Source organism: Nicotiana sylvestris, chromosome 2, assembly GCF_000393655.2.
Source record: "Nicotiana sylvestris chromosome 2, ASM39365v2, whole genome shotgun sequence".
Lineage (NCBI taxonomy): Eukaryota > Viridiplantae > Streptophyta > Magnoliopsida > Solanales > Solanaceae > Nicotiana > Nicotiana sylvestris.
In genome coordinates this window covers 5,770,388-5,780,797 of record NC_091058.1, presented here as the reverse complement: position 1 = coordinate 5,780,797, position 10,410 = coordinate 5,770,388, and the positions used below count along the sequence as shown (strand labels likewise).

Here is a 10,410-nt window from a genome sequence, read left to right as displayed (position 1 = left end):
ATATTATTTTTGCATTAAAAATGACTACTTTTCATCGATTTTGTTAACACTGGCTATTTTTCAAAAACTCGTCCGAAAAGGGATAAGCCCATAAAATTTTTACTCCAAAACCTGGGCCTGGATCAACAGTATCCATTAACCCGAATGGGGAGAAATTTAAAAATAACCAGATTTACAACTGGTCGTTCAAAAATAGCCCATTTTCAAAAGTAATCGAAATTTAGCCACTTTTCATGTAAAGATAAATCTGAGCGAAAACACTGTTCAAAATCCGAAAAATACGTAAATATACTGGAGTTCCAGCATATTATACTGGAGTTCCAGTATAAGTATGCTGTAACTCCAGCATAATATACTGGAGTTTCACCAAGTATAATTGTCCAGTATAATATACTGGAGTTTGGAGCATCGGTGCTCCAGTCTCCAGTATATTATACTGGAGTCAGCAAAGCATACCGATCCAGCATAATATGCTGGACTCTATACACAGGTGCACCGAACTCCAGTATATTATGCTGGACCGGTCTCTGTTGCAGCAAAATAATTATTATTTTTCATTGACTTCGTAAACGGTGGCTATTTTTGAATCAGCGGTACGAAAACCGGCTATACCGTTCTATTTTTACACCCGAATGAGGTTCCTGCTCTATCCCATTGAAACCGTAAAACCCCAAACTTTCCTCTGTATCACAGAAACCCTCCCTTCTGTATCCCCATACTTCATATTTTCCAGTAATTGAAAAACTCTTTCCTTTGAAACTGATATTCCAAATGATTCTTCCGATAAATCCAGCAAATAAATTATCCTTTAAACGCTGCATTAAAGATGGAGATTTGGTAATTGTATACGAAAGACATGATACAATGAAAGCAGTAAAAGTCAGTGAGGATGGTGTTCTACAGAATCGTTTTGGTGCATTTAAGCATTCGGAATGGATAGGAAAACCATTTGGATCTAAAGTTTTAAGTAACAAAGGAAGTTTTGTTTACTTGTTAGCTCCAACTGCAGAGTTGTGGACATTGGTTTTAAGTCACAGAACTCAGATTCTTTATATAGCTGATATTAGTTTTGTTGTTATGTATTTGGAGATTGTTCCTGGTTGTTTGGTGCTTGAATCTGGGACTGGTAGTGGATCTTTGACTACTTCACTTGCTAGGGCTGTGGCTCCCACTGGTCATGTTTATACCTTTGATTTCCATGAACAGAGAGCTGCTTCAGCTAGGTAAGGTTCTTAATATCATGTTTATATATGTTTTCTATACTATGTTTGGAACTTAATTTGTGGATTTACGGTCATTAAGTTTTCAATTGTTCTAGCCAGTGGCGGAGCCAGGAATTTATATGAAGGGATTTTAAGAAAGATTACTAGAATGTCACACTAGGGTTTGCATATGTGGCCAAAAGCATATTTTGTACCCCTTTGCCACTACACTAGAATATCTTCTTATGGCAAGGGGATTCAACAGTTTATATATGATAAAAAAAGTCTTTTTGTTCTATTTGCACAGTATCACTTGCTTGAACCTAGCTCCGGCCCTGGTTCTAAGGTGATTTGTGCCAAGCTTTGGCTGGTTTTAAGTGTATCTAGGATCCTTTACAGTCATTCTAGTGCAACATGTTAATTTTAGAAGATGTTTTAAGATTCATGCTGAACACAATTTAGTAGTAGGGGCATTGTTCAAGAGGTTATAGAAGTGTGAATCCTTTTTTTTTTTGACTCGGGCTGTTTTACTAAGGAGACTGTATTCATTGGAAATCTTCTGTTTGCAGTTTTTTTTGTGCTTGATTAAGATGTAATTGGGTTTCAAGAGTTAACTCTAGACGGTAGAAACCTAGGGCAACAAACATCTTCCCCTGCAGCCTCTGTGATGTGAAAGTGTAGAACTACCACCATCATTGTGCACTAGTGAGCAAAGGTTTCAAGAGTTAACAGAGAAAAATTGTCCAACACTTACACTTAGTTCAAACAAATTTACAAAAGCTCAATTATGTATGTTTACTCTAATAAAAACTCTATCCCCATGTTGAATAGCGTGGACAAGTTGAGAGCCATCACTATAGATCAACCCTTCTTTGCAATACCATACAATCTCCATTAACTCCTCAAGCTTCACAATTCTGTGCATCAGACTATTGTAAGCTCCTGGAGCAGTAGGTCAACAGGTGCAATGCTTTCAGCAGGTGTTGAGACTCTTAAGTCCACTTGATCTGCAACAACAGAGAAGAAAAATACCGGCCCTCTTTACTTATTCTGTCTAGAGAAAACATCATTAATCACCAATCTCAAAGCAGCATGACAGGCAGTATGTCTCATAGGATACAACAAATTAAACTCTTACCTGAATGAAGATGGGAAACTGTAGCTGGACAAGGATGGGCAATTAAAACATTGTTCAGTGTATAAGGCGATACAGTTGTATTGAGTTGAGGTGACTGACATCCTTGAGATTTCAGTAAGTAGCATGATTTTCAAGGATGTCATCTAATAGCTGAAAGTGAATTTGCTTTCTGTGAGTATGAAATGATAAATTTGTGTTGGGAGTTGCCCCTTTTATATGCACTTAACTGCAAACGAGAAGGATTTAACAATACTTCAGCTGAGCCAAGTCAGTATTAAGACAGCTAGTTAAACAGTAATATTGACAGCTTACTTTCCCAAGTAGAACTAAAACATGACCACGATACAACGAGAAGATATGAAGGAACATCATTATGCTGAAGCAGACTGTTTCCTGATTTTTGAAACCACAAATTTTATGTTTTTTTAATATCCATGCACCATACTCTGTGCTCTGTGGTATTCTGAAATAAACAAGTTTTTAAACCTCAGCTTTGCAGGGTGTTTGTATGATAGCTGAAGTGTGTAAAGTTGCTTTGTTAGTTCAAAAGATGATCCATAGACAGTTTTTGAAGATCAGTAACTAGTTAACATCAGCCTTTAGTTTCTTCCTAAGAGTTCCCCCAGTGTAGTTCAAAGAACTAGTTTCTCACCGGTAGTAAGCTTTCTTAGCTAGTGATAACGAACCTTAACATAATAGAACAGGATCTTTTCGAAACTTCAAATGCACAGTTGGAAGGTATTAATAGAAAATTAACTTTTTGCTCTTTTAAAAGTGCAAAGTATAATCCAGTATGGGAGGACTAAGTAATTGAAAGTGACATAACTGTTTGACCAAAAAAGTATGAGACCTTTTTTGTTAAACTAATTAAATAAGAAGATAGAGGGTAAATCCTAGTTAAGGATAATTAATTCTAGATATGAGATGAATAATATAAATAGAAAAACATAATTGAGTATAAATGCTGGAAGTGAGTATGGCCAAATTTAATAGCATAAAAAAAGTGCATTAAGTAACATTAAATGGCAATAAAATGCAAATAAAGGAAAAGATTCACCCAATCTTGAGTGAGACGGATCCTCTTTCATTTGATAAAGATGAATGATAGACAAATACAAGAACCTTAGTACCCTTGTTGGATCTGATGGAAGGTATGGGATCACAGATCCTCTAATCTCTTTAGAGATGTGTTTATCTATTTTCTAGAGAGAGAGTCTCCCCCTCTTGAGAAGTCCTTTCTTCCTCTTCATAAGGGGTATCCCTAGAAAACCCTAAAAAGTACAATTAGAGGGAATATCCAGTAGAATATTCCCTTTGAGGATTTCAAAGCAAACTAGCCGTTACATCTATCTGCACTGCTCGACCTCGGCCTTATAGATCACTGCTCGACCTCGGCCTTATAGACCACTGCTCGACCTCGGCCAATTGTCTCTGCATGTCGAATTTCTCTGATCTGATTTTGACCCATATAGTTAGTCCCTCCGCTTATCGAGGTCGTCTTTTGGTCGAGCTCGGTGAGCGGACTTCATTAATCGTAGTTCGAGAAATTCGGATGGGGAGGTCGACTAGTATGGATCGCGGCTGAGGGTGTCTATCTTCAGGTCAAAGACGCGGGCTGAACTTGAGCAGAGTTCGATCAAGGCCAATGACTCGAGTGATGAGTTAATCGAGAAGACAGTAGAGTTGGAAAAGGCCGACGAGGCCGGGATGACGGCTTTGACAAGGACGGCGGCATCAGAGGAGGTCATACGCGTCCTCAGATCTGGACGGGCGATTCGGCCCTTGTGAGATGCCTTTTCTGATACTTCTTTTGATTTGGAATGCTACTTTTGGTGCTCATTCCTGATTCTATTTTTCTTTTTCTTGAACGTTTTCCTCGATTGATGGTTTCAAAGGAATCGTTGGTAGGCGTTAATTCGAACGTGATTGAGTGTTTTTGATTGGTTCGAGCGAAGTCAAACGTTGCCCTATTCAACTCGAACAAGGTCTGGCTGTGAATCAAGTTTGAACTAGGTCGAGGAAGAGTTGAATTTGAGTGAAGTCGAATGTTAATTGGGCGAGGCCGAATGTTAATTTGAGCGAGGTCGAATGTGATTCGGGCGAGGCGGTCGAATGTTAATTCGGACGAGGCGGCCGAATGTGATTCGAGCGAGGCCGGATGTTAATTCGGGCGAGGAGGCCGAATGTTAATTCCGAATATGATTTGAGCGAGGAGGCCGAATGTTAATTTGAGCGAGGAGGCCACATGTTAATTCGGGCGAGGAGGTCGAATGTTAATTCAGGCAAGGTGGTCGAATGTTAATTTGGGGGTGGCGGCCGAATGTGATTCGAGCGAGTAGGTCGAATGTTAATTCGAGCGAGGTGGAATGTGATTCGGGCGAGGAGGCTGAATGTTAATTCGAGCAAAGTCGAATGTGATTCGGGCGAGGCGTCCGAATGCTAATTTGGGCAAGGAGGCCGAATGCTAATTCGGGCGAGGCCGAATGTTAATTCGAGCAAGGTCGAATGTTAATTCGAGCGAGGTCGAATGAATGTTATTTCGGGCGGGGAGGTCAAATGTTAATTCGGGCGAGGAGGTCAAATGTTAATTCGAGCGAGGAAGAGGCGGCCGAATGTTAATTCGGGCGAGGCGACCCAATGTGATTCAGGCGAGGAGGTCGAATGTTAATTCAGGCGAGGCCGAGTGTTGATTCGGGAGAGGAGGCCAAGTATTTAATTCGGGCGAAGAGGCCGAATGTTAATTTGAGCGAGGAGGCCAAATGAATGTTAATTCGGGCGAGGAGGCCGAATATTTAATTCGGCGAGGCGGCCGAATATTTAATTCGGGCGATGCGGCCGAATGTTAATTCGGGCGAGGAGGTCGAATGTGATTCGGGCGAGGCCGCCGAATGTGAATTCGGGCGAGGCGGCTGAATGTTAATTCGGGCGAGGAGGTCGAATGTTAATTCGGGCGAGGCGGCCGAATGTTAATTCAGGCGAGGCCGAATGTTGGTTCGGGCGAGGCCGAGTGTTGATTCGAGCTAGGCGGAATGTAACTTGTGTAATTGATGCAGCGTTGCTTTGGCGAAAATGCGGGTGAGCTTCATGCACTTATGCTTTGCTTACGCATATCGGAGGGATTTACATGTTTTCCGGGCTGGCAATCCAGTCCCAGTCTATATGGTCTCTTGGCGTCTTCGTTTTTTTTTTCTTTCTATATGATGGCGATCGTTCCCTCTTCGCGCATCCGAGAGAATGCTCCTGCTTCTATCCCACTTAGAAAAATAGTCAGTTAAACCAAATGAAATCGTTCGTTACCTCGATTTGATCGGTCAACGAGTAGGGAGGAATGTAGAATCTTTCCTTAAAGAAAGAATAGAGCGTGAGGAGCGGCCTAGTATTTCTGACATGTTGATTTTCAGATGTCCGAGAATGAGCGTTGCACCAGGAAGAGCACCAAGCGCAGGAAGGAAGAGTCCACCAGTAAGACCTGGCCCTTCTCTGTTTCAGCAGAAAGCGAGGTAATTCCATGTTCACAACCACTACTGCCGCCGTGAACTCCATGATAAGAAAGAGAAACACAAAGAACTGGAGATGATACGTCTGGAAAATCACTGGTTAATTCCATCTCCAGATTAAAAATAAAAGTTCAGCATAATAGATAAAATTATTTAACAGAAGCACCACCAATTCTCTAAATTTGCAATATTCATCTTGAAGAACTCATTCTTTTTCCACAATGACAAGCAGAAAGAGGAACTTCTGTTACGAGTGAGGCTTATATTTTCTAGACTAAATGACTGCTCAGGAGATGAAGTTCAATCTGAATCCCCTAAAAGCTTAAAGGCCCAAATTCCTTCTGTAATCAAGAAAGAATCTGAACATAGTTATACTGGACATGCATGTTTCTGAATGGACAGCGAGAAGCAACTACACTGTCCATCCTCTGTCTGAATCTGTATTTACAAAAGAAGTATCGTGACTCGACAAAAGCTAACAAGGCAGCAGCGGCAACAAACACCATCAACGCCGGAGATAATTTTCCGGCAAGTTTTTACGGCATTGTTCAAACTAAAGGTCGCTGGAATTTTTTCTTTTTCGGCCAGATCTAGATCTGGATAGATTTTGATCCTCTTTTTGTGCGGCAATCCCAAACAGCAACGCTACTTTACGAACTCGCTAGAATTGAATTTTAGATCTAGAGGAAACTAAAATTTTAACTAGAAATCCCCACAGACGGTGCCAAATTGTTTGATAAAAAAAGTATGGAACCTTTTTTGTTAAACTAATTAAATAAGAAGATAGAGGATAAATCCTAGTTAAGGATAATTAATTCTAGATCTGAGATGAATAATATAAATAGAAAAACATAATTGAGTATAAATGCTGGCAGTGAGTATGGCCAGATTTAATAGCATAAAAAAATTGCATTAACATTAAATGACAATAAAATGCAAAAGGAAAAGATTCACCCAATCTTGAGTGAGACAGATCCTCTTTCATTTAATAAAGATGAATGATAAACAAATACAAGAACCTTAGGACCCTTGTTGGATATGATGGAAGGTATGGGATCACAGATCCTCTAATCTCTGTAGAGATGTGTTTATCTATTTTCTAGAGAGAGAGTCTCCCCCTCTTGAGAAGTCCTCTCTTCCTCTTTATAAGGGGTATCCCTAGAAAACCCTAAAAAGTACAATTAGAGGGAATATCCAGTAGAATATTCCCTTTGAGGATTTCAAAGCAAACTAGCCGTTACATCTATCTGCACTGCTCGACCTCGGCCTTATAGACTACTGCTCAACCTCGGCCACTTGTCTCTGCATGTCGAATTTCTCTGATCTGATTTTGACCCATACAATAATAATGCTAGACAGTTCCACATCATGCCCACATACAAAAAATAAATAAAAATATAGTCTAGTCACGTGACCCTAGATCTCAATTTTATTGGACTTTGCTTCGCTACTACAGCCAAGTCTCACTGGCAATAGCAAGAGTATGTAAAGACAACCTTTAGGAGCCAAGATGACCAGAAACAAACCATTTTCATAGCACACTGGACTATATAATAACCATACAACTGAATTTAATCGGACGTGTTTTTAATCTACAGTGTTTTAGCACATTAAAATAATCATGAGCGATATACAAAGTCATTGGTATATTTATGAGAAAGCTTACAGAGTATGTAACAAAGTCTTACTTGCTCAAAGTTGTTCATAGTTGCCGCAAAACGATATACCCTGCTCCTCGTCGCGTCTGGTTGCACAATGTTCTGTGAGGGAAAGTTAATATTTCCATTGCAAATTCTTTTTGTGAGGAAAGCATCTATCCCAGTTAATGGTTCGTTTGGACTTCAAGGGGTAAGCAGGTGATGTAGTATGTGACCCCAAAGGAAGGAAGTGAAAGTAGCTAGCAGCATTTACGTGATAGCTGAGCCATATTAAAGGAAATTTATCAAGAAAGAAAATTTATGTTAGTTAGTGTTCAAGGCAAATATTGCAGGGGAAAATGTCAACCACATACTACTTCAGTCATCTTATCGACTATGGTCAACAATCTAGAATTTGTTTAGAGTGGAAATAGTGATGCCTTTTACTGGCAAGCGCAATTGGGGAAAAAGAATTAAAAGCATTTGATGGGACCAATAATTAAGTACTATCTCTTTTTTGATAAACAAGAAATCTCTGGGGGCTAGCTGGTTCACAGTTCGAAACTCGGGAATAATAGGTCCACCAATCTACCCTTCTCCACTTCTATTGAGCAAGTACATAGGACTGTGTACTCTCTCTTCTTTTTTCTCTCTTTCTCTCTTTTATAAATCTTTGGAGCACATATGACATTCTCACTAGCGTAGATGATTGGATGGATGCACCAGTAGATAGAACGCCATATTACATGTGTGGCTTTCTATTTTCTTAATATTTTGTTATGGCTTTCTATTTGATATATATTGTCTACTATGTCGTCACCGAGCTGCTATCGATGAAATTTTCTTATAAGAAAAGAAAGGAACTTATGGCTTATTTGAATTTGCTTTCTTCTATTTCATTACTTGTTGTTTTCACTGTCACACAATGAACCTCCCAAAGAAAGGTAATTTTATAGTAGGCTTAGATCTGTCCAAGAGTTGCAATAATGTCTTTCTTTTTCCAAAATCCCCCAGCGCTGCATGTCTGTATAAAAGAGGGAAAAGAGAGAGATCCCATTATAATTTTGTACTAATTTTGTTTCATTTATTTTAGTTTAACTTGGTCTTTAAAATTTCCACCTGTAGGGAGGACTTTGAAAGGACAGGGCTGAGCAATCTGGTCACAGTAGGAGTAAGAGATATACAGGGGGAAGGGTTCCCTGATGAGTTTTGTGGGCGGGCAGATTCAGTATTCCTCGACCTTCCTCAACCTTGGCTTGTCATTCCTTCTGCTGGAAAAATGTTGAAACCAGATGGGGTATTGTGCTCCTTTTCTCCATGCATTGAGCAAGTACAACGCTCTTGTGAAGCACTCAAATCACATTTTACTGGTAAGTTATTTTTCCTGGAGACTTTAGCTCAATTCAGTCAAGAAAACTGCTATATAAAAACTACAGACTCTCATGTGGCAAGTGTTTTTGCTTTGTGTAGATGTAAGAACATTTGAAGTGCTTCTACGCACCTATGATGTTAGACAAAGGATAATAGAGAGCTGCCTAGTTAATGAAGGAGATTCTAATGAGCGCCCTCCACGAAAGAGGAGGCAGGGTTCTGCTGAAGGAAACAATGGGATTGAATGCACTTCTTCTCCTACTGTGATGATTAGGCCTTCTGGTGAAGCAAGAGGTCATACTGGCTATTTGACATTTGCTAGACTCAAATGTTTTGCGTAATATGCTTCATCAAAGATCCAATTTTTGTGGTGGCGCACACTTTTCGTGCTTATGTTGTGCTTATTTCTTGATTATTCGACAAGTAGAATTCTTGCAGTTAACAGCTATTAAAGAGCAGACTAACCAAAAGAGATATCAGACAGTTTTGCTCAAGATTTGACAAAAAGAAAGAAAAGGTGCTTCTACTCGAATTTTATAGTGTGTTATAATTTTGCTTTCTGCATTGTTTCTTCTAATCCCATTTTTTAAGTGCTGGAGGTACCCTGCATGTTTTCTTCTTCTTTTGGTTTTTACTTGATTGTAATTCTGGTTTCCTTCGCCGTTAAGTAGTTCTAGACTAGTGGTCGCAAAATGGATAAAAATAACAGTTATCCATCCACATTATCCGCTGAAAAATGGATAATGAACTTTTTAAAAACGGGTCATATATGAATAAGAATCATATTATCCAGTTAGAAAATGGATAACCGATTGATAATTAATGAGTTTAACTTTTATATTTGTAAAGACTCAAATTAGGGGTTCCTCAAGCTTTACCCTAAAAGTGATCATATTCAAAAAGCTTGATAATATGAGTAATATGGTTACCCATATTATCCACTGGTTAACCCATTTACTATCTTCATGGGATGGATAATTTATTCATTTTTACATGGGAGAAATTCAAAAATAGCCAGATTTACAGGTGGTCATTCAAAAATAGCTACAATTTTAAAAGTAATCGAAATTTAGCCACTTTTCATGTAAAGATAAATCTGAATGAAAACACTGTTCAAAATCCGGAAAAATACTCCAGCATAATATACTGGAGTTCCAGTATAATATACCGGTCCAACATAATATACTGGAATTTGGAGCACCGGTGCTCCAGTCTCCAGTATACCGGAGACAGCAAAGTATACGAGTCCAGCATAATATGCTGGAAGTTCATACACAGGTGCATCAAACTCCAGTATATTATGCCGGACCGATCTCTATTGTAGCAAAATAGTGGCTATTTTTCATTGACTTGATAAACGTTGGCTATTTTTAAATGACCAGTCCGAAAACTGGCTAAATCGTGCTATTTTAACTTTTTACATTACCCGTTTTCGACCCGACTCGCATGTTTGCCACCCCTACTCCAGGCCTAGGAAAGTCTCAGCCGCGATTGTCAGGTCATTTTCCGAGAATTGCTAGTTTGCACCAAGTAAATTGAAAATGTCAATTGTTAAAAAATGTCAA

At 39.3% G+C, this 10,410-nt stretch overlaps 1 protein-coding gene across 1 annotated transcript; it reads left to right on the top strand.

Moving 5' to 3' along the window:
- Nucleotides 1-637: 637 nt before the first annotated feature.
- On the top strand, nucleotides 638-9,377 carry LOC104245775 (uncharacterized). The gene is made up of 3 exons (XM_009801438.2): nucleotides 638-1,223; nucleotides 8,600-8,844; nucleotides 8,945-9,377. Exons 1-3 carry the CDS (start codon nucleotides 772-774, stop codon nucleotides 9,184-9,186), a joined length of 939 nt encoding a protein of 312 aa, XP_009799740.2. The 5' UTR covers nucleotides 638-771; the 3' UTR covers nucleotides 9,187-9,377.
- Nucleotides 9,378-10,410: the final 1,033 nt, after the last annotated feature.

What these genes read in the sequence shown, in the direction of transcription:
- LOC104245775 (XM_009801438.2), top strand. Translation starts at nt 772, where the DNA reads ATGATTCTTCCGATAAATCCAGCAAATAAATTATCCTTTAAACGCTGC. An exon ending in CAGAGAGCTGCTTCAGCTAG is followed by an intron (nt 1,224 to 8,599) that starts GTAAGGTTCTTA and finishes TTCCACCTGTAG; the next exon opens with GGAGGACTTTGAAAGGACAG. An exon ending in ACTCAAATCACATTTTACTG is followed by an intron (nt 8,845 to 8,944) that starts GTAAGTTATTTT and finishes TGCTTTGTGTAG; the next exon opens with ATGTAAGAACATTTGAAGTG.